Below are 25,369 nucleotides of genomic sequence, written 5' to 3' on the forward strand. Positions count from 1 at the left end.
TAGTGGGCGTGGCCTATTTGGTGAACTAAATATGCACTTACATTGGAACATATTAAACATGGCCACCACAATATAAACCTCTGTTTTGTGCCCGTTATTCAATCAGCAAGAAACCCAGCCTTAGTTTAAGGGGGGAAATAGTCAGATATTATTTTACATACTTTTATTTGATCTCATTCTGATTTTGATTTTCAACTTTTTTTTTTGGAGTATGTGGATTTAAGAACAGATACCAGACCAATAAAATATAAAGCTCCCGAGTTCCTGTTTCCTCTCATGTTTATGGTTTTGTTTCATCTTCATCCGTGGAATCAAACCCTGCTGTTTTGTATGTGTGTGTGTGTGTGTGTGTGTGGAGAGAGAGAGTTCAAGACTCCATGCCTGAGCACTGATAGCGTAGTAATAGTCCAGCGTTTGCCTAAAGCGTTTGAACAAATACTGTACAGTCTGGACTGCTTGGAACGACAGACATTACAACACACACACACATAAAGAGAGAGAGAGAGAGAGAGAGAGAGAGAGAGAGAGAGGATGCTATTAAGTCAGAGTTGTATTCAGTAATTGTAGCTGGCAGATAGACTGCAAGTGAGGAAGGGTTCCAAAAGGGTCACCGCACAGGTCAGAGGTTGTCCCCCGGGCGTCGGTGTGTTTGTGTGTCTGTGTGTATATGTATGTGTGTGTGCTGTGGGTGGTAATTACCCTTCTCATGAGGGAGCGTTCTTAACGAGGCTGACAGAGAAACATCATTAAGTTATTCAGCAGGGTTCTTTCCTTTGCTAAACAAATGTACGCTGTCCCAACACACACACACACACACACATACACACACACATGTGACTTTTCTCATAGTATTACACGTGTGACAGCACCAGAGAGGTCATGGCAGGGTCGCTATGGTTTCAGTCAGTGCATGGAGACGGCCTTCATATTAATATTCATACATGGAGCCCAACACCAGGTGGTTATGGGTAATTAAAACTTAGAAGCTCGGTACGAGGGGTGTATGTGCGTGTCTGTGAGCTATTTCAGAATCACACGCATTCAGGCCACTTGGATGGAATTAGGAATTTGTAAGTGAAATTGCACAGCTTGAAAATATTGGGTTTTTTTAAGCAAACACACTCACACGTCAGAAAGGAGGTGTGAAAATGTGTGTGTGTGTGTGAGTGGTTGCCTCAGAACATGCTGTACGATCTGAACTACTTAAACAGTCCTAAGATTTGGGAGAGATTCCGACATAAACACAGAGGTCGGGTATAAATGCACGCAATCTGAAGGGAGATGATTACAAAATATCTGGAAACATTTCAAAAAAAGAAAAGTTTTTCCTTAATATTCGTCATGAACATTCACTTCTTTGCTGGTTGCGTGCGAGTATATTTCAATAATGTTGAAGCAATTACCATGCAACATTCACAACAGTGTACTGTATGGATTTTTGTTTGTAATCTTTGCATTAGCTTGCGCAGTAAAGCCTTGAGCCAAACCTATTTATATCACGATAATATCTCAAACATTTATCTTTTTAGCATTTTTACCTTTTTTATGTCACCCAGCACCATATCCTTCACCTCATATCAATCAGTTTACTCAGTTTGGAGCATAGTGCTATTATTTTTTTACCTCAGATCACTCAGTTAGCAGCATAGCCTTCACTACTTCTGATATATTGCTAAGCAGCATAGCCTTCATTAATGTATATACCCTGTTTAACAAAATAGCTGTTTCCTTTTACCTCACATCCCTCACTTAGCAGCATAGCCTTTATTATTTCTGATAACTTGGTCAGCAGCATAGTTTTCATTAACTCAAACAACTTGTTTAACACTACAGCGTTTTCTTTCTTTTTTTTCCTTTTGTTTAACCTGAGGATACGCAGTTAGCAGCATAGCCTTCATTACTTTCTATAACGTGGTTAGCATCGTAGCCATTACCCTGGCTCACTTAGTAGCATAGCTTTCATTACCTCAGATCATTCATGTAGCAGCAAGCCTTATTTTACCTCAGATTACTCAGCACTACAGCCTTCATTACCTCATATTACTCGGTTAGTGGCATAGCATTTGTTAATTTAGACCACTCAGCACTACAGCCTTCATTACCTCATATTATTTAGTTAGCAGTATAGCATTTATTACCTCACACCACTCAGTTAGCACTACAGCCTTCTTTACCTCATATTACTCGGTTAGTGGCATAGCATTTGTTAATTTAGACCACTCAGCACTACAGCCTTCATTACCTCATATTATTTAGTTAGCAGTATAGCATTTATTACCTCACACCACTCAGTTAGCACTACAGCCTTCTTTACCTCATATTACTCGGTTAGTGGCATAGCATTTGTTAATTTAGACCACTCAGCACTACAGCCTTCATTACCTCATATTATTTAGTTAGCAGTATAGCATTTATTACCTCACACCACTCAGTTAGCACTACAGTCTTCATTACCTCATATTATTTAGTTAGCAGTATAGCATTCATTACCTCAGACCACTCAGTTAGCACTACAGCCTTCATTACCTCATATTACTCGGTTAGCGGCATAGCATTTGTTAATTTAGACCACTCAGTTAGCACTACAGCCTTCATTACCTCATATTATTTAGTTAGCAGTATAGCATTCGTTAATTTAGACCACTCATTTAGCACTACAGTCTTCATTACCTCATATTATTTAGTTAGCAGCATAGCATTTATTACCTCACACCACTCAGTTAGCACTACAGCCTTCATTACCTCATATTACTCGGTTAGTGGCATAGCATTTGTTAATTTAGACCACTCAGCACTACAGCCTTCATTACATCATATTATTTAGTTAGCAGTATAGCATTTATTACCTCACACCACTCAGTTAGCACTACAGCCTTCATTACCTCATATTATTTAGTTAGCAGTATAGCATTCATTACCTCAGACCACTCAGTTAGCACTACAGCCTTCATTACCTCATTTTACTCGGTTAGCGGCATAGCATTTGTTAATTTAGACCACTCAGTTAGCACTACAGCCTTCATTACCTCATATTATTTAGTTAGCAGCATAGCATTTATTACCTCAGACCACTCAGTTAGCACCACAGCCTTCATTTCCTCATATTACTCAGTTAGCGGCATAGCATTCGTTAATTTAGACCACTCATTTAGCACTACAGCCTTCATTACCTTATATTATTTAGTTAGCAGCATAGCATTTATTACCTCAGACCACTCAGTTAGCACTACAGCCTTCTTTACCTCAAATTATTTAGTTAGCAGCATAGCATTTATTACCTCAGACCACTCAGTTAGCACTACAGCCTTCATTACATGTGATAAATCATTTACTTAAACATGCATCATTACTTCATTTCACTCAGTTTAGCTCCATATTCTTTACTACCTGAGATCGTTCAGTTAGTAGCATCATTTAATTAATGTTTTTTCTGCAGGAAAAACTGGCCATTTAGTCAAAGAAAATAAAAACAGGAAGAAATAAAGAGTGAATGGGGCAGGGGATGGATTTCATGGGGCCCTAGGTAATTTCTCATTTTTCACATGCCTCCAAATTAATTGTGCAGCTCAGGGGATGGAGACTTCCTGTTTTGATATCAGACATGATAACTGTATGTTATGGAGCTGTATGTGAGTAGTGTGTAGTGGTTTTATATATATATATATATATATAGGTACGGTCTGCAGAACAATCTTACAGCATGAAAAGCAAACCATTTCAGAATGGTCTTAGATATCGAAACTGGTGGTTGACCAGGTGGATGACCAGGATCATGTGCTGAATAATTATTTTTCATAACCAGATTTCACCCCTATTATATGAGTGAATCAGGGCCAGCAAATGATTCGTTCATCCTTTAAGCTCACTGGATTTCTAACCTAGTTTTTGATCACAAGAGTACCTTCATGTACCCTGGGCAGGAAGAGGAAGCGATTAGAGAAAGATGGAGTAGGTTGTTAGGCTGGTGGAGCACACATGGAGGACAGTTATTGAAATACTATTAGGAACAAAGAAAGAGATGTATTCAGAAAGTCTGTGATAGGTTTAATATAAGACCAATATTTACATAAGGGAAATTTGTACATATTCAGAATTGGTATCAATATTGAACAGATCATCATTATTATTTGGCAGCTTATATTATTATTATTATTATTATTATTATTATTATTGTTGTTGTTGTTGTTATTATTGTTAGTTATTATTGTTGTTATTATTATTATATTTATTATTATTATTATTATTATTATTATTATTATTATTATTATTATTATAGATAGTAGTGTAGTATGTGTAATGAACGTAGTATGATCCATGTCTGCTTATGCTCTCTTTCAGTTTAAGAGTAGACATCTGTGCTAAAGTCTCTGGTCTTGGCATCCCTGATCATGTCGGTAAGTCACATTTGGTATATACAGTACATTATTTTTCTTACTGTTGTTTTTTTTTGTCTCTATCCGTTGCTTGACTTACAATTTAGTCGTGAAAATGTGACAGCATGCATCACTTTACCTCATCATCATAACTTAATTTGGCTTTGTGGTTAGCACTGTTGCCTCACAGCAAGAAGGTCTTGGGTTCGAATCCCAGGTTCAAACAAGCAGGGGCCTTTCTGTGTGGGTTTACTCCGATACTCTGGTTTTCTCCCACAGTCCAAAAACATGTACATTAGGTTGATTGGTCTTTCTAAGTTGCCCGTAGGAGTGTGTGTGGTTGTCTGTCTATATGTGGCCCTGTGATGGACTGGTGACCTGTCCAGGGTAAACCCCTGCCTGTCGCCCAATGTGTGCTTGGATTAGCTCCAGCAGATCCCCGTGACCCTAATTAGGAATAAAGCGGGTATAGACAAGGGATGGATCATAAAAAACAGATAAAAGCGAATAGTACATTGTTAAAATAACATCTGTTGACGTTTACAGTTCCTAAAGTTAGTAAATAATTTTGCTGTTTTGATAAAAATGTCCCATATATCTACGATTACCTCAGTATTATACGTGACAATGGATTGTAATATCACAGGAAAAACGGCTGTCAGCTTTTTTCCTGATTATGTCATTTATATATTCAGACAGCACTGATTAATAGTAACAACATACAGTATGCGGTATTAATAAGAAACATCCGATCTCACTCAGCTCTGAACATGGAGCTGCAGCTGGACTCGTTAAAGCAGCGAGGCGCGGTGAAGCGGGTTCTGTTCCTCGACTCACATCAGCATCACCGTTCGCTGCAGATGCTTCTGGGCCAGCGAGATCGAAAACGATGCCTCAACCACACCATCTACCTGCGGGTAAGCAAATCTCGCCCTTTCTGTTTCATCGTCATCACATCTTGCGCAAGCTTGTCCCATTAATTTGTCTTCAAAACTGCAGACTAGCGGCGGCATTGGGTTTTTTTTAGACCTTTTAGGACCCTGATGAAATTCAGGGAATTGTAGCGATAGTCAAAGGGCATATTGTTTGTATTAATGTCTTTTAAACCTTTTACTTAGTCTGATGAAGAAGGTATTTATTCAATAAGTAACTTTATAGACTAATGCATCAACCGAACTTGCATTTCCTTTTCAATCCCAAGCATTTGGCCATCTGACCGTACCATTTCATAATGGCTTTTAAACCACAGTAAGTACTTTGCAGAGCTCATTTCTCAACACAGGCAACAGTTTGCTTGCAAATAAACTGAACAGTAATTTCAGGCACACCATACAGTAAGCATTCTTCATAATGTACACTACCAGTCAAAAGTTTGGACACACCTTCTAATTCCATGGTCTTTCCTGATGTTTATTTCTTTCTACCTTGTAAAACAATGCTGAAGGCGGCCGAAATCCACAATACTGTCGTTTGAACAGTTGATATTGAGATATGTCTGCTACTGATGCTCTGTAAAGCCTTCATAACGGCTCTAATCTGAGGTGCTGTTAATTGGTGATTTCTGAGGCTGGTAACTCTAAATGAACTTCTCCTCTGCAGCAGAGGTCAGTTTTGGTCTTGCTTTCCTGGGATGGTCTTCATGTGAGCCAGTTTCATCATGGTGCTTGACGGGTTTTGCAAATGCACTTGACAATACTGTTCTTGCAAGAACTATTCCCGAACACCTGACCTTCGTGTCTTAAAATAACAACTGACTGTTTTTTTGTTGTCATTATATATGGATTACTTAAGTCCATGTGTGTTATTTCATAGTTTTGAAATCTCCAGTATTGTTCTAGAATGTAGAAAATAAATCCCTAAACAAAAAACATTGAATTAAAAGGTGTGTCCAAACTTTTGACTGGTAGTGTATGTGCATCTGGCCCTGAGCTGTCAGTTAATTATTGCCCATTTCTGTCAGGTTCTGATAAATAAATAAACAGATTATAGCCAATAATTTATTATCTATAAGACCATATATAATGTATAAAATGCCAAATAATTAATATTTCTTATTAAAATTCTTATTCTTATTATTTGGCGAACGTTTGCTTAGGGTTCGGTTGGGGGGTTTTCTCCCCCAGTCCAAAGCAGCACTGTAGGCTGATTGGCATCTCTAAATAAGATAAAAGTTAAGCAGCCTTTATTTGTCACATATACATTACTGCACAGTGAAATTCTTTCTTTGCATATCTCATCTTTGGAGGTTTGGGGTCAGAGTGCAGGGTCAGCCATGATGCAGCACCCCTGGACCAGGGCAGGGTTGAGGGCCTTGCTCAAGGGCCCAACAGTGGCAGCTTGGCAGTGCTGGGGCTTGAACCCCAATCTTCTGATCAACAACCTTAACCATTTGAGCTACCACAGTCCATAGTGTGTGTGTGTGCATGTGATTGTGCTTTGTCATGCATGTCCAGGGTGCCCCAAGTCCCCTGGGATAGTCCCCAGGCTCCGCGCAACCCTTTGTAGGATAAGTGATACAACAAATGGATGGATGTCATTAGTTGTAGTAGTAGTTCCTACAGTAATATATGGGAACCCAGCATTCATCTGGTTTAAAAATCCCCCATATGTAATTACCGTTACATGTTAAGCCATGCATCATGAATTGTCTCCCAGCTTTTTAGTGTCTTCAAAATGACCACAAGAGTCCAAATGAGACTGAAGTATTTTAATAGGTTTTTATTCAGAGGGCACAGACACAAAGCCAAACAATTTTCAATTTTTTCTTCTTTTTTTTTAATTGTATCATTTCCGCAACCCAAGCCATGGGAAAGGGTTTTATGGGCCAAGCCAAGCAGCTTGTGTTATTGCCGTGAAAAGCGAACTATTTCTAGCTTTGATCTGTGAGACAACACACTGAACCGGGCACAGATTCTTATTACTGATGATGGCACACATTAATGAGTTAAGGAGAAAAAATTATCATTAATGAGTTAAGGAGAAAAAATTCGTTATCCACTAATATGACTCTGGGAAAGTAGATTTTTAGCCAAATCTTACAGAATTCACACTCTTATCAAATGAAGAATGCTTCAGAGATTCTTGTTCAGATTCTTAAGTGTGTGTGTGTGTGTGTGTGTAGAGGAAGTGACTAATAATTAATCCCAGAACCCAGCCTTCTGTTAATCTGATATAACCCGCTCTCATTACTTCATCACCATCAGACTGCAATGTACCATTTCCTTATGGATCAGAATACACACACACACCCTAAACTCAATTATGTGGTTTTATTTGTTGTCCTTGGCTCTGGAGACATTTATTAAGCCATTTTATCTGATTTCTTTAAAATTCCAAGCACATAAAGTGAAGTCAGAGAAAGACAGGAATAAAAGTGGGAAAAACAGAGCAGGAGGGAGGGTAAGGGGAGGAAAACCGACGCATTTGAGACCTCATGTAACTGCACAGAGCGTATTATAAAGCTATTTATATCTTTGTCCTTTAGAAACATCTTCAGAACATTTGGCAGCAGATCTGGTTATGTGTGTTTATCATGCATTATCCTAGTTTATTTTAAAATCTATGTTGTATTTAAACGCAATTAAACTCTATTACACCACAGTGATGCTGAATGCTCGATTCTGATTGGTCAGAATGTGGCAATTCATTATCAGCAGGAGCTGTGACATAATTCAATGACATAATACATTCCTGTAGTAGTTCTGTGTAAAATGTAATGTGTACAGTGCAGTGTGTAATTGCCAATATACACTGACCAGGCATAACATTATGACCACCTGCCTAATATTGTGTTCACCTTTTGCTGCCAAAACAGCCCTGACCCATCATGCACTGTGTATTCTGACACCTTTCTATCAGAACCAGCATTAACTTCTTCAGCAATTTGAGCAACAGTAGCTCGTCTGTTGGATCGGATCCTTCTCTCCCCACATACATCAATGAGCCGTCCATGACCCTGTCAACGGTTCACCACTGCTCCTTCCTTGGACCACTTTTGATACATACTGACCACTGTAGACCGGGAACACCCCACAAGAGCTGCAGTTTTGGAGATGCTCTGATCCATTCGTCTATCCATCACAATCTGGCCCTTGTTCACTCGCTCAAATCCTTAGTCTTGCTAATTTTTCCCACGTCTAAAACATCAACTTTGAGGACAAAATGTTCACTTGCTGCCTAATATATCCCACCCACTAACCAGGAGTGCTCATAATGTTATGCCTGAAAATTACAGTTTCTGTGTTTATTTCGGATCAATATTTCCAACATAGCTTTTCAGTTTCTCTTTAAGCTTAAGTGAGGAAACTACTGTTGATAGCTGCTAGAATAGGAATGGTGTCAGGAATGGTGAACTCGTTGGTTCATCTAATAGCATTAATTTGATATGATCATTAAAAAACGTATTACGTGTCATTCTATAAAAAAAGAAGAAATTGGTTCGAGAATTTCTGTGGTTTACAGAGGGAAAGAGGTATAAAGTATGTCCTGTTTATCCCGTTCTTGATTATTTCGCTATAAACAAGTGATATCAAAGTAGTAGAGTTACTAGGATGACTAACACCAACTTTTTGTGGATGTTTTTCTCTAGGATGAAACCGAATTTAGAGATAAGCTGAGTCCCATCAGTGTAGCTCTGAACTACAGTCTGGATCAGAAGTCTCCTTTATCTGCCCTCCAGCTACGACCCATATTGGATCACTACAGCATGACCTTGCATCGTGAACAGGTGTGTGTGTGTGTGTCTACAATGAACCCGTATCAGTAGACATCACTAAAATACAAGACTAATCAGCAGTTACTGAACAACAACAAAATAGAGACTTGCTTGTTCTTTGTTCTTGCTGTTTCTTGCTCTCAGGCGAACATCTTGTTGGACTGTGGAGAGGACAACATGTGTGTCCCAGATCTTGAGCTCTCTGCTAAAATGTGAGTCCATCGTGTTTGTGTATGTGCGCGAAAAAGTGAATGTTTTCCTGTTTGTTTGAGCTCTTTGAAGTGCTCACTTCCACTCGTGTCATTTATGTTGTGTGGAGTTGATGGAGACCTGGTTTTATCCAGATAGTGAGTTGTATGGTTTTTGACCCTGCATTAAAAAGCACTATTTTCTTTAATCTATGAAAGTCTCAAAACACTTAAGAATTTCAGTTATTTGCCGGACAGGGACCGGACAGAGCTGGCGATCGGTGATGAAAACCCACTGCTGCTTACCATCATGGCAGCCAATCACGGAGAAGGCGCATACGAAGCCGAGCTTGTGGTGCGTCTCCCACCAGAGGCAGACTACAACGGCATGGAGCGCCGACGGGAGGTAAACCACATCAACCACAATGTACTTCTCACTGTATTTTATCAAGATTATACAAGGCAATGATTCTGCACAGAATTCCTTTTCAGTGTAATGGGAAGATTCTGTGTTCCCAGTCATAAAGTGCTCCTAAACTCAACCACAGATTTCCTTTACTTTTTTTTTATGATACTCACTGGTATTTGGGGTTAGATTTTTGTAATCACTAAGCAAACATTTTCCAGGCTTTCAAGAGGTTTTCTTTTGTGTTTATAATCACCCTTTCCATGGCACGCACTTCCGTGATGTTCAGTGCCGCTTGACGCTACCGAGTCGTATTTTTTAAGGTGTGTTACTACAACCTGGTTTCTATGTGATATGAGGCATTGCAAAATTCATTCATCCATCCATCCATTGTCTATACCCGCTTTATTCCTAATTAGGGCCACGGGGGTCTGCTGGAGCCTATCCCAGCGCACATCGGGCGAAAGGCAGGGGTACACCCTGGACAGGTCCATGTCAGGGCCACATATAGACGAACAACCACACACACACTCACTCACTCCTATAGGCAATTTAGAATTACCAATCAACCTAATGTACATGTTTTTGGACTGTGGGAGGAAACCCGGGGTAAAGCATTGCAAAACAACATTTTGCAAAACTGTAAAACTACGTCCTTGTATACTCTACACGTTTAGCACCTAAATACAGAGTTAACACCACGAAAGCAAGTAATAACTGATTCGGAGCAGCGTTTCCTAACCAATATGAAAAGCTCTTCAACGTTTAGCTCAGAATTTCAACTTTAATTAATTCGACTCATCAGGTTCTCTTGTCGTCTCACTCTACTGCTCTCTTCCTAGGGTTTCGATTATTCTGCATTCATTTAGTTGTTTGTCTCTCTGACGAGCACCATGAATTAAAGCTTAGTTTTACGTTTACGGGTTCATGATTCTTGTATGGAGAGGTCAGGGCTTGTGGAACATCCATTTTTACTCTGAATGCTTTGCAAGTTACAATCTGCTATCCATTTCTGCCAGAAAGCGAAAAACACAAACACGGGGTAACAAGGCTGGAATGTGGCGAATGTTGATTTAATTACAGCTAACATTCTTCATCAAACCACAAATGTACAATGCGTCAGGATGCGTTGCATATAACATAAGATTTTCCACAAAGGCACGTGGAAACGGAGGGATTCATGCAATGTACATGGATACTGATACTAATACTTCTCTCTCTGTATACAGACTAGCCAGAACTAAACAGACGATTAAGATTAAAATCTCTACTACACTCTTTCACTGCATTATTAGTTTAGCAGGCGTGGTCTCTCTGGTAATTGCAGCACATGGTAGAAAGTGGCTCTAATGTGATTAACATGACTGCATCGGACTACGTTCCCTTGGGAACGTTTCTGTTTAGCCGAGTTGCCAGCAGTGGAGATGTATGGAGAGAGAAAGGTGCAGAGGAAGAGAGAGAGAGAGATGATTAAGAGAGTGGGAAAGAGATGACAGGACGAGAGGCCTCAGAGATGTATGATGTTATTGCCATTACTGAATTCATCACACTCGTGGTCTCTTAACATGCTTCTTTTCTTCCTCCCACGGTTCTTCGCCGGACACAACAAGGTCCCTTATCTGTAGCTTTAAATAGAACAGCTTATTTCGATTGTGCCTGGTTTTGTGTTTAGTCATAGTGCGCTACGGGAGGATGTTATAAGAGTACTCTGAAAAGAAAAAAGACGTATACTGCCTCTGTCGTGTGTGATTAATTACCTCAGAAAATATCTTTGACGCATTTTCCACTCCTCATAGAAAAGTAACCAGGAAAGGGAAGTGAGTCAGCATTTTTGTTTTCTGGTAATCTCCTGACCGAACAAATCAATTGAAAAAATACTGTAGCAAACCTATTAAAAGTGTGAAAAGAGCTGTCTGTAGTTATACTTACAGCAGTGACGACACCTGTCAAGACCGAAGGCACCTTTGCGGGCTAACACGCTTTCATACACAATGTGGTTTCATATTAGCCGTCGCATAAAAGTGCTCCAGTACTGCAAGTGGCGCTATTATAATTTCTATGACTACAGGAAGAAAGTGTTAGAATAAACCAGGGCAATGCAGGAGTTCATGAACACAATGAAGGAAAAACTACTAACTTAGCTTTTTCCAAAAAATTTTTTAAAAGTAATTAAGGTACACAGGTGAGCAGATTGTGATGCTACAAATTTTTGCTCAGAGTCACTCCATGTATTTAAAACCCAGTGGCGGCCCATGCATTTCACACCTAGGCCTTCACTGCCCTTCACCAAATCGATTTCTTCTCCTCTGTCAGCCACTGCGAGTTAAAAAATATATATTTTATTTAGTTTGTGTGGTTCGCTGCCTCTGACTACTCCAATTATCCAATCAGAGGACAGGAAATTGCCGTAATCGTATGCCTGCTAGATGGCCCCAGTGACGCCAACTCGAAATCTGATTGGTTAATGGAACAATTTCATTGCCACTTATTTTAAGCCCCGGGTGCCTGCACTACTGATTCTGAAGGCCTTAAGGCAGATTTCTTTCACCCTGGCAACACATGATGTCAGCTACTGGCTGAAATATGATTGGATAAATACTCTTATCATAAATATACACTACTGGAAGCGGCGCAACCAAGAGAAAAGCTATGAAATGTAGAGAATAGACTATTAGGAATAATTTAATACACATTCATGGAAAAATATATTAAATATATTAAAATGCAAGTCTGTGATTCAGATCACTGCTGTTTAGGCCGTAAAACCATTTGTGTGTCTTTGTAATCTCTTGATTAAGATACTTGGGCATGCAAACTGTATATAACGTGGATGGTCATGTAGAATTTTTGTCCATGATATTCATATATTCCTTAAGAACATCTCTGCATGATGTGGTCATGTTGAGGCCTTAAAAGAAGCAGCTAATTCAATTAAACGTGAAGACACTTAACATGTAGCAGCTAATGTTGCTTTCCGTGAGATTTAGGTAAGCAAATGCTACAAATTCAAGAAAGTAAGTAAGAAAAAAAACAAGAAGGCGGTTGTAGGTTCGTCACAACTTTCAGCCCTTTAGATTGGACTCTTACGTGAACTTTTTTTTCCGCACTTGATTGCTCTCAGTACAAAACAAAACACTAAACAATCTAGATAACTAGCTTACATTAATTATTTCCTAAACCATTTTGTTCCAATAGCACATCATGAAAGGGTCACATAGTATCTCCTAATTTTTTGGTTCACCCTAGCAAAGGAAAGAGTGATGTGAAACTCCAGTATAATTGCTTTAATGAGGTGTAATTGAGTGATTTGGTTTTTTTTTCCTCTTCGTTTCAGGACCTACAGATTCTGAATTGTGAGCACAGGATGGAAAACGACACCCAGTTGGTTGTGTGTGAATTGGGAAACCCAATGGTGGCTGGAGCAAATGTAAGAAAAGTCTCATTTTCATTTCCTTCTTTTACACTTGGTTCAATCACACTGTACATTCACTTATACTGGTGGAAAATCTAAGGGTGGTCACATCTAAGGGTTAAGTGTGTAGGCTTCAGCAGGAGTTCAGCATGCTGAACTATTAAATCAAAAAGGAAGCTGATGTCGTCGCTATGCCGACCAAGTTCAAGTGTTTGAGAGATAAAAAGGTACAAGTAAAGGAGACGGATGAAGGAGAAGGAATAAATACCTAGCTCTTATAAGAAACATTTATCAGTGTGGTTTTGAACATCTGAAACCGAATTTATGGGCGCTTTTATTTCTCCCTCTTCAAATATAAATTGTTTGCATCATTGACAAAGGAAGCTAGGAGACTGTCCCGATGCCAAGACTGCACTCCTCCCAAAGAGAGATGAGAAAAACAGAAGGTGTACTCAAGATCTGTATGTAGTATTGCATGTAGCAATATATGTTTTGATATATTAATGGCACACAGTCCATGCCGCATTTTTTTTCTACCACGAAAAATGGAATTTGTATCTGTTTTGGTGTTCGGCATTGACTTCAAGTCAAGTCACACTCCATGGTGGTGGTCAGTGGCTTGTTAGAAAGTCATCCCGCTGTGCTTTAAGAATTTTCAGTCATTATTACACAAAATAAATGATGATATCAAACCGATTTCCGCTCTCTGAGATATCCCAAATGCTTGTTCATAAATTCATCTAAAATTATCCAACAGATGGAAAATCACACTGAAAGCCAGAGAGTCCTGACTAATTTTACATCAGACTTGCGGTGATAAAATTATTCGATCATTTATACTGATTGAAAATCTCCCATAAGTTGATTTCCATTATGCCTGCCCATTGTAGTGGGAAAAAGGATAAACAGCCTTAAAACTGAATAACATTATTATATCTTACAGAGTATTTTCTTAGTTCCCTTTCGAGGGAATTAGACGCTGCCTCATGGCTGACACTATGGTAACACTTCCCATAGCATCAGCCATGACGCAGCGTCTCGTTCCCTCAAAAGGGAAGCGGATTACATACGTAACCTGGTGTAGATTTTCATCATTTTGTTGTTGAAAAACATGCGACATACAGTAGCTCTTAAGAACATTTGCAGGCAAACAGTTTTCCCCATTAGACCTGTAAATTAAAAAAAAAACATACTATGTAAAGCTACTGAAGTCCAGACCAGACATATTCTTGACTACATTTGTGTGTATATGTTACTTCTGATGAAATATCACCACAGTCACAGAAAAGCCCAAAAACTGGACGTTTAGCAGTATCAAGTTGAACTGTATAGTATTATGTGGACAGTACAGTAGTGGCTCAACTGTGCAAAATAAACAAATGTTCTATTATTTTGTTTGACTTTGTAGAATGAACTCAACCATTGCTTAGCTTCCGTAGTGTTACTATTGCACCTAGTTGTCCAAAATGGCAACAAGCACTAATACAGGCCCATTGGGGCATTAATCACGCTGCCCCATGCTTGCACTAGTAGAGGAGGAACAACAGACAGGACAGGACAGGATACAGAATCGAGTTAGTTTCGAAATACTTAATCTTCTACAGCAAATCATCAGAAATAAATCTAATATATGTTTGCAAAGACAATCTTTTATTGTATGCAATGTGTCTGTGATGAATTGTACCATGTCTAATGTAAGATATATGTAAGATTGGGACTTTATTGTAAGATAGGGATCTTACAATAGCCATGTGTTCCAGGTTTTCCCAGTATGTTGGCCTGATTCAGGTCTTTTCAAGACAGGAAATATGCCTACTATATCCAAGATAGAATCCAATCTGCTCAAAATGAGCGGCTAGACTGTATGCTACACTACTGTATGTTAGTCTAAAAAATTTAATTGAAGTGTGACAGTCTCATGACTTTATATCTTTTGAGGCTGTCATTATTAATGACGTCCTGCCTGACCAAAACATTATGGTCATGAGCTGCTACTGGTATAGTAGCACAGCTGTCTTTATTGGGGTGGACAATTTATACCGAATTCTTGACTCAAGATCTACATCCAAAGCTTTACTTTGTTACAGTGTCTATTTTTTAAGAGTAATTTAATTGAATCGAATTTAGAAGGGACAGGAAGCCCTCATTGCATATGGTAGTTATGGCTCGGGTCCAGCGCAGCCACTGAAATGCAGCTGTTATCCAGATGTGTTCATAACACAGCATCTTCTCAACTCCTGAAACGAATGGCACAGTGTGTGTTACTACAGCATGAAAAACACATGCTGTGGCAGCGATTAAGGCAGTGATGACTATACCTGTGGTTGTCAACACCACTGCTGTCTGCCTGGACACATCGGACCTGCATTCTTCTCTCAAGGTTTTGTTGCTGACCGTGGAAGCCTTTTGCTCTCATATGAGGAACAGGGTTTAAAATAACATGGCTGAAATGTTTTGAATAAAATTAGCAAAAAACGCAAGATGAGATTAACCAGCATGTACTCTAATGGCATAAGGACAGTGTTACAGTATCACTGAAAATATGTCAGAAGACAGAGGTGCATTTACAGATCCATCCATCCATTTTCTGGGCTGTTTATTCTACTCACATTCACAGGGATCTTGGATGGGATTTAGGGTATAAGGTGGGAGATGCCCTGGATAGGGTGACACCCCATCACAAGGCAGAATCACACACACACTCACAAATCCTTTCACACACTATTGACTATTTAGAAATGCTGATCAGCCTACAAAGCATGCCTTTGAGCTGGGACAAACCAAAGTACCAGGAGGAAACCCCCCCAGTTATAGGTGTAGACTTTATTTACGGATCTGCCGCTACATCTGTCAGCTTGTGACAGCAAGGAATTAGTGTCTATAATGACCTCAGTAACCTAACTGACCTATTAGTTAATCCCTTGGTTGCTGTTGTAGAAAGGACATTACTTAGCTACATTTACATTATTTACTGTCTAGTTCTTACCCAAATAAGGATGTGTTCCTTTCCGAGCCTGGTTCCTCTCAAGGTTTCTTCCTCATATCATCTCAGTGAGTATTTCCTTGCCACCATCGTCGCAGGCTAGCTCATTAGGGATGAAATAGGGAGTAACTTTAATTTAAACTTTATAATTTTTCCTTCTCTGTTTCTATACTTCTGTAAACCTGCTTTGAGACAAAGTCCGTTGTTAAAAGCGCTATACAAATAAATTGAATTGAATTTAAAGAGCAGGCAGACTAACCCCAAAAGTAATGCAGGAACATGAGAAAAGACCATAATCACAAAACCAGAGAACAGAAACAAGATTATTATAATTAAAACCATTATCGATTTAAATGTCATACAGTAATCCCCCTCTATATCGCGGTTCATATAAGCGGTCCCGGTATATCGCTGATTTTTATTTGGAACATAATTAACGTTTTTGCGGATTTTCCCAGTATATCGCGGTATCCACAAACCTTATAGTGAATTGTTTTTTATGTTGAAATAAGTTAATTTATTAATAAAAATTAGAATTATTAATTACAAAATATAAACATTAATTAAAATGAAGTAAAATGTTAATAATATATAAAATACTGTACAGCGTATTTACTCAAGAGACAAAGAACACGTAGCGTCGTTTAGGAAAGCGCAGTGCGGGGATGCTGAAAATCCAAATACAGTACGGCTGGAGGAACGAGTCTGGCCAATCGGAATGTCCCATTCATTTCATCACGGTTGTGATTGGCTGCTGGCTATGAGTGCAGTTGGGAAAAGGGAAGCAGAATTCTCCAGCATCCCAGTTTTTCGCGTGTCAGTGTTTCGTTTTGTTCTGTGTACGCTGTATTTTTACGTTTTTTCTGCAAGCCGCCCAAACGCCCTGCACCTTCTAAGGCTTCTGGCAAGGAACATACATACACACAGGACTCACTATAAATGTGATATTTCTACGAATTTCTCTGACTATATGCTTGCAAATGTTTTCTGTGTGTTTAAGTGTGGGAGGGTCATTTACGGCTTAAACAATAAAAAAAAAAAGCATTTGGGGGTGGCGTCCATTTTTGTTTATCGCGGGTGGTTTTGGACCGTAACCCCCGTGATAAACTGGGCATTACTGTAATTTAAAACTTTTTCTCTACATAATGTGTAAGCGGTCTTGACAGGCCGTATCTGACCTGATTAGACTTATTTTTGTGATCGAAACAAAAAGCACACTTAGCTAGACATCTTTAGGCAAACTGACGGCATTTACTGCATTTATAATATTGCCTTCGTAAACAACCTGACCTTTGCAGGCAGAAAGCCAAAACAAGGTCAGAAAGTAGACTAAATAAAAATATATTTACGTTTCTTAAAGTAGACTAAAGTCATAAGCAAAAAAAGCTTTATTCTGTTTGTTTTTTCTTGGTTTCAGCCTTAGCTGAACATCTGACAGGTTTTCCCAGACCCCCTCATAAGCTTTAAGAAGGATAGCAATGAATTGAGGCTGTTCTGATGGTCATCCTTTTTACATTGGTGCAGTTTATCTCTTTCCATTCATCTCTCCATCCGTTTATCATTCTTTTTCTCAGTTTCTCAGCTTTAAATGTCACAGCAAGTATGATTTTTGCGTGCGTCATCATGGTCATTTGTCACAGCAGCGAACTCTTCTGCTAAATAAAGACAGGCGTCCGACAATGAAATGATGGCTTCATTTGTATATACATGTGTGTGGGTTAAAGACAACCAAATATTTTACTTTGAATAACTCACCCGGTGATTAAAGACTTTCGACCCCACTGAACGTTCGGGTGACATTCCAAGAAAGTTCCATAAGATCTGTGCAGCTGCTACGTCTCTTCTGTTTTCCCCCTCCATCATTCCCTTCATCCCTCCCACTGTCCTTTACCCATCAGTTTCCTATTTCCCCTGAGCCCTCGGGGTACACTGCACTTCGTTCATGATTTATCCTTGTTCGGCTTCTGCTGACTCTTTCTTTGCCTTAGTCTTCAGGAGAGAAAGAAAGATACGATTTCTCGGAAGTGGACGAATTTTCCCGATGATCTTAAAGCCCATGCTTTCTAAGGATAAAGCTAAAACTGGGTTCGATTTTAAAGACTCTTCACTGCTGTTTATTCTCTTCCTCTTCGCTCTGTTATGATAGCCGTGCCGGTTAAAGCCGGGCAAATTGAATGGTAATTTCCTTCTAATTTGACACATAAGCTGGTAAATGCTTTCCTCTGCAGGATGCAGAGAGTGTGGTTTAGAATTTTATTACTGCTGCTCAGCCCACTTAATACTCAGGATCTCCAAACTGGAGTGCCACTATTGTGTATTATGACTCACTTTCCAGGGCAAACATGCTCACAAGATGTGTCCTGATCAAACATTTAGTGTTTTTAGGTTGTGAGACTGTGGGCTATGGGTCTCCCACTCTTATGACTGCATGATTGATTGGTGTTTCTGCCTGTTAGCCTGGAAAGAGATGGAGCCACTTGTCTTCAAAGCCCACATTGGAGACAGAGAGGGAGGGGAGCAGGTCAATTAGGTTTGAGAGCGAGGAAAATAGGGGGGAGAGGTCATCATTTTCTGTCTGAAACACACTTTAGTGTTAGGCGTTAGGAATGTTCCATCAGCCTCAAGAGATACTGAGCGAAAAAGATTGGAGAGAAAAAGGCTTATTGTATACAGTATACTGTATGTAGATGATATGTGGAAGAGATGCTAGTTGCTATAGTGAAATAGTGGAGGGGAGAGTTGTTTCTCTGTGGTTTCACATGAATGGAAGATTAAGAATCATGAGACAGCCTTGTTTTGACATGGATGGCTGTTTGATCATGAGAGACAGAAGACATTTAGAGAAGGATTGCCTTGTGGTAGGAAAAGGAGAAAAGACAGACAGTATGACCGATGTTGTTTACTAAGCAAGAGACAGAGAATGAATAGAGAGACTGTTTTGCTGTAGCGGTGGCTTAATAGGAAGAGTAGAATAAATAATGAATGGCGAGTTTTAGGAGAGAGAGAGAGAGAGAGAAGGATGGATGTGTGTGTGCGTGTGTGTGTGTGTGTGTGTGTGTGGTGGATGGGTTGAGCTTGACATGTTAACATGTTCCAGATTGGTGTATGCCGTTCTCAGAGACTCGGAGCTCACCAATGGAGCCTGCAGGGTTAAGCTCACATGGGCCAAATTAACATGGCACCAGTTAAGTGCTGTGACATATCCCCTGTCCCACTCACACACATTTATGTTCCCATCACCCTCCAGCACATCACAGGCAACCACATGGGAAGCACATGGGGGATGTGATCCGACCAAAAAGAAAAGGACATAAAAGAATCCACCACTTCTTGTACACACTTCTTTCAAGGTGGTCCCTCCAGTCAGACACGGTATATCAAAATTAACAATGGCATTTGGAAGGGCAGAATGGACAAATGTTATGAAATATGAGCCCTCATTTGAAATTTCAAAACCTTTTTGGATGACTTGGTATATTTCTAAGTCTAGCGGCTTAGTAGGTGAAGTGCAAGTGGAAATCTCATTCCTGTCCATATGTATGCAAAGCACTGCATAGGCAGAATTTTACTTATTCACCCATTCACCAGCTTGAATGCCAAATTATAGCATTATTAACATGTTCGTAATACATCTTCTAACACATTCTAACACATAACACTGATTGAGAATGGGTTAGATTGTGTTTATTGCCCTGTTGCAATCTACCATTTTCCATAATTCCAGGGTAAGTTTACTGCACACGCTTTTTTGGATGTTTTTTTTTATTAAATTCCAAGCAATAGGCTATTCTTCTTCTTCTTCTTCTTCTTCTTCTTTCGGCTTTTCCCTTCAGGGGTGGCCACAGCGAATCATCTCTCTCCACCTATCATCTTCTGCATTCTCAACACTTGCACCCACTAGCTTCATTTCCTCATTTATTACATCCATTTACCTCCTCTTTGGTCCTTCCTCTTTTGGCAGCTCCATGTCTAACCTTCTCCTACCAATATACTCACTCTCCCTCCTCTGAACATGTCCAAACCTTCTTAATCTGGCCTCCCTAACTTTGTCCCCCAAACGTCCACCCAAGCAAGCAATAGGCTATTAGTTTACATAAATATATCAACTATATCAACTTTAATGTATTTGAAGTCTAGATATAATTGGATAATATTAGTAAAGCTTTAATGGAATTTTCCTCTTCTGACTCAGCATTTTAACCAGATATCTAAAACCAATATTTAAACTAATGAAAAGTATAGTATTTTTTAGTATTTATATTCAGCATAAATATTACAAAATGGAATTTACATTGAAATTTGATTGTATAGACCGTGAAGCATTTCTTGTTAAAACTGTCTAGTCAGCTTTATAGAGATATTTCAGGCTATAATGTCAAAATGGTAGTTTATTTTAAAAATATCAAGTTTTATTTTATTATATAAAACATGCTAAAACCTTTTTAGTATCTGCTGAGAGTGCAGCAGATGCTGAAAGTGTCAAAACTGTGTATATATGTGATAATGTTCATAAAGAAATGACCAGCATGTGCTATGCTGGATTATTGTTAAGGCAGTCTGTTGAGTTATTTATTTTTTTATTTATTCATCTTGCCATAATAGAATGAATTAATTGGCTCCTGAGTTGCGCAAAAGCAAAGCTATTGTCCGTAAATGCGAGTCTGAATAACGACGATGCCACAGTCATCGTGATCAGGAGTCCAAGAGAGCAAATTTGGTGGTGCTTTCTGAATGGGAGTGGTGGCATACTCTCTCTCTCTATCTCTTTCTCTTTCCATCTCTCACTCTATCATCAATAACAGCGACTCTAACCCATCAATGGCGTCTATGTCTATGCACGGGCAGGATAGCACTTTTACTCCATCCTGTCTCAGAGGAAGCATGTAATGGCCTTCACTTTCTACGTTTGGTAGCTGTCATATGATAGTGGAGACCTTTGTCAGAAATGTCCAGTACTTAATTAGGGAGACAACTGTTGAGTGGTTGAAATCTTATTTTACGAAAAACAGGTCTTATTGGATTACAGTTTCCTTGCTATAGTATATAGGACCATATCTTGTTCTGTGAGTGCATGAGGTCTTCCAGCATTTTACCAATATGCAAATCCGGATATGAATCTGGAAATCCTGACGAAAGCTAATTTCCAGTTCTCTAACGACAATTTTTACAAACCACTATAAGTAAGTGAGTAATTAAGTAAGTAAGTAAATAAGTAAGTAATTTAATTGTTGTTTAAATGTCTATGTAGACCTCTGGCCTTCCATTAAAGCTGTATCTAGTAGTAATGAAGTGGAGTAAAACATTAGAAAACATTGCATTAGTATTAGAAAATTTCTCAAAGAAAAATGCACTTTCTTTTATTCCCTGACTGTGGGCATAAGCCAAAAGTGTCCTCAGCTGGGTGAGTGTCCTTTTCTGGACTTCATCAAGAGGACACTGGGTTCAAACATCACAGCTTTATCCCTGTTTCACTGTCTGCAGACATATGGGCTCTGTCTGCTCTCTGCTCATAGTGCGGCAACTATGAGGATGACATGTGCTCTGTATCTCACCCTTACATCATCATTCACTCCTGGTTTAATGTGTCTCATTATATTGCAGGAGTTTATATCTGGCTTTGTATAGGATCTGCTAAAATGTTTAGCATTGTTTAAAACAAGTGTAAAATGAGTAAGACACACTAGTCATTCAGACATGTTTATCACTAGAGATGCGTCTATTTTAATAAAGTGTCTCTTTCTAACTTAAATCTAAAGGCTGTTGTGGTTTGTATATTAAGCGAAGTCTGAAGTGATAGAGTAAAGACGGCTTCTTATTACGAAATTGTTATTGCAGTGTTGTTAGATACAGGAGAGGAGCCTCAGCTGTCTCAAATATTTGACAGAAATAATTACTCTCATTTGTACGATAGCCAGTAATTTATGAACCTCTCTGAGTGTAGGTTATGAACAAACACACCCAAATAATGTCCTCATTGTTGTCTGTCTATAAGCAAATGTTACAGAAACAGATGTATTGTTTTATTATCTCCCACACTTTTGATAGCACATCTCTCACTAGGGTGGTAGATGTGCGTATAGTTCGGATGCTTCTGGCTGAAAACAATTGGAAAAAGAGACAGCAGATGGAGCGGCGCATGTTAATGACACACAGCTGAGCCGTATTGGTGGTTTCCTTTGATTCTTTAAGGATTCATTTGTGAGGAAGTGTCTACAGCACGATCGAACCCAACCCTGTCCCTAAGTCATAAAAGCGGCTGGAAGATATCCTGGATTGACCTTGGAAACACAAAGGAAACGAAGCCACACTTTCACAATCCACTTTTAGAATTAGAGAGTCTCAGTGGATCTGGAGTCTGTCATGGGAATACTCGGGTCAAGGCAGGAATACGTCCTGGGATGAGGAACACCATGGGCGTGTATTCACACACTCACAGTGCAGTGAAATGAAAATCCAGACTACTTCACTTTCGACTCTGCTTATAAATAATCAAGTAGCTAAGTTAAGTAGCTTTTGTTTGTCACATATACTGCACAGTGAAATTTTATCCTTGGATGTTTGGGGTTAGCTATGATGTAGCTCCCCTGGAGCAAGGGGGTTGGGAGCCTTGCTCAAGGGCCCAACAGTGGCAGCTTGGCAGTGAACCCTGATCTTCCTATCAACAACCCAGAGCCTTAACCACTTAAGCTATCACCGCTCACTAAGAATCAAAGAAAGAGATAAGAAGAAATAATAGAATATGATGGACATTATATGTTCCTTGTACTAGCAGTGGAACATGATGTGCAATTAAAACTGTAGAGGATGGAAAGTGATGTGCTAAACATTCAGGTGAGTTACGTGTAGTAACAGTAAACGTGACACAGTGACAGTGGAGTAAATGCGAGGATCTGTATCTGTCTGATCACCTGAGGGAAGAAGTTCCTCTTTGTTTTAGCTATCAAACTTCAAAAGCAATTGGTAGCTCAGGTGGTTAAGGCTCTGGGTTGTTCATCAGAAGATCGGTGTTCGAGCCCCAGGACCACCGAGCTGCCATTGTTGGGCCATTGAGCAAGGCTCACACTCCATCATGCTACATCATGGCGCTCTGACTCCAATCCTTCAAGGATGGGATATGTGAAGAAAGAATTTCACTGTAATGTAAATGTGAAAATAAAAGCAATTTAAATGCAAAATGATTTGAGAAACATAGAGGATCATCTTCATATTCATACCTCTTCATCACCAAACAGATTTTTCCACCATTTTTCTTCCCTTTTAATGAGTCCTAATCTGTTTTGGGGTTTTGTAAAGACCTTCTGACTGAAAGTTATTGTCTCATTAGAGTAATTGGACGCCGCAAAATTATACGAGCCGATCCTCATAAATGGCGACGCTTTGATGAAATATGTGCGCAGAAATGTGGCGTACCGCTTTACCGACTCTTGGACTTTTTCAAGCAGCAACCACAAAAAGAGGCACCGGCTTTAAAGTTTAACAGCACTTGTTCCTTTTACCCCTCCGTTACGAGCTGGCTTTGTAGTGTGCAGGGTTTTCCATTAAAGGGGGAAGGTTGTGTGGGGGGGGGGGGATTTTGGCAGGTTAATGGAGGGGGGAGGGGAAGGGCTAGAGGGGGCCTGTTTATGGGCTTTTGTAATTAGCATAGAGCCTGTAGCCACAGTGCTGGCCTTCATTAGCTGTTATCATAGTCCGGCTAATGAACTGCAACATATGGGCACTGTTAGAGGTAAAGAAAGAGACGGTGTGTGTGTGTGTGTCGTCTGTTTGTTGCTTTGTGACCAAGTTAAATGGCATGCTGTCTTGTAGCAGTAAAATTCAGTCACCTTTTAAAGGCAGTGCTGCTGTGGTAATAATAATGGTGGAGAAACACAAGCTTTATTCATCACATTTGTTCTCATCCTTGTCTCTCTCTCTCTCTCTCTCTCTCTCTCCATCTAGGCATCTATTGGTTTGCGGTTCTCTGTCCACAGGTTAGAAGACGCTGAAGCTCACATTGGCTTTTCTCTGCAGATACACAGGTGAGATACGCATCCTTAACTCCGCCCTTCCTGTACTCTTTTCATCCCTTGTTCTGTGCAACAAGTGATGAGGTGAAAAGAGACATAGAGCTCCCTAGCATGGAAATAAATAAATAATAAATCAATCTTTTCACCAGAGGACAAAAAAATTGGCTTTCTTTCACTTGTTTTGTTGTCTATGTTCAGCATGTCACACAACACAGTGGTGACTGAGGGCTCATATGAAAGTAGACACTCAGGCTTTTATAGAATTTATAGTTATAGTTAATTATTTCTATTTTACTGAGCCTACTAGGGGCAATATATTCATAGAAAAGTTCCAGGAAAATGCAAATGGTTCAAAATAAATGATGAGTTCAACCCAATTCCTGCTCTTTAAGTTCCCTTAACTGCCCTGACATCAGGTTTGTTTTTAGCATGTTCATTTTCGCACGATCATTTTCCTGAAACTGCACAACCTGAAGAGTTTTTATTTGCTTTATTTGGCAACAGATATGTTTTTTTTATTATTAATAAACGACATGTACATTTTTTCCCATGCATAGTTACATCATAACAGTAACGAAAGAACTCACGTTATATGTTATAACAGCTATGAACATTCGCTTCCTTGCAACATCTCTTGAAGCTAATAAAACAAACACAAAATGCAGTTCAAGTCTTGACCAATCCTTTCATCACGTTATTCTGTTTTCCTCTATCCATCTTTCCTGCCGCACAACCCACTTTTCTTCTCCTTCCTCTCCTTTTCCTTCCTCTCCTCTGTCCATTCTCTTCGCTCCCTTTATCCTTCAATTTCTTTGTTCTGTTTTTTTCAATACCTCCTACAATTCACATCTCTCCTTCTCTTCTGCTTTTTCAATTCGTTCCCTCTGTCTCTTGAGTTTTGGCCTCTATCTTCATTCTCTGTTCTCTCTATCACTCTTTTCTCTGGCCTGTATTTTCAATCCCTCCTGTTCCTTCTCTATCCATCCATCTGTCCTCTTTGACTTTTTCCTTCTTTCACTCCATCTAGTGACGTCCTAGTTTCTCTAGTCCTTTTTATCTTCTCTCTCTCTCTCTCTCTCTCTCTCTCTCTCTCTCTCTTTTCTGTGCCACGTATCTCTCCTTCTGTTCTCCTCTTCTGCTCTACTGTGTTCCTTCCTTTCTGTGTCTGCCCCTCTCTCTGTTTTTGTTCCTTTCATTTTCCTGCTCATCTGCTTCCTGTATCATAATATTTCTATCCACCCTGCTTCATCTCTCCTTCCCACCCACTTTCCAGTGTTCCCCTCCATC

At 39.5% G+C, this 25,369-nt stretch overlaps 1 protein-coding gene across 1 annotated transcript in view; it reads left to right on the plus strand.

Moving 5' to 3' along the window:
* Positions 1–25,369, plus strand: part of itga8 (integrin, alpha 8) — a 92,703-nt gene that overhangs the window by 52,371 nt on the left and 14,963 nt on the right. Inside the window, exons 16-22 of the mRNA XM_058376764.1 lie at positions 4,339–4,394; positions 5,136–5,290; positions 8,962–9,099; positions 9,232–9,299; positions 9,534–9,681; positions 13,016–13,108; positions 24,015–24,094. Coding sequence (XP_058232747.1) covers positions 4,339–4,394; positions 5,136–5,290; positions 8,962–9,099; positions 9,232–9,299; positions 9,534–9,681; positions 13,016–13,108; positions 24,015–24,094 — 738 coding nt within the window. The remainder of the gene's footprint in view (positions 1–4,338; positions 4,395–5,135; positions 5,291–8,961; positions 9,100–9,231; positions 9,300–9,533; positions 9,682–13,015; positions 13,109–24,014; positions 24,095–25,369) is intronic.

Source organism: Hemibagrus wyckioides, linkage group LG23, assembly GCF_019097595.1.
Source record: "Hemibagrus wyckioides isolate EC202008001 linkage group LG23, SWU_Hwy_1.0, whole genome shotgun sequence".
NCBI classification, from domain to species: domain Eukaryota; kingdom Metazoa; phylum Chordata; class Actinopteri; order Siluriformes; family Bagridae; genus Hemibagrus; species Hemibagrus wyckioides.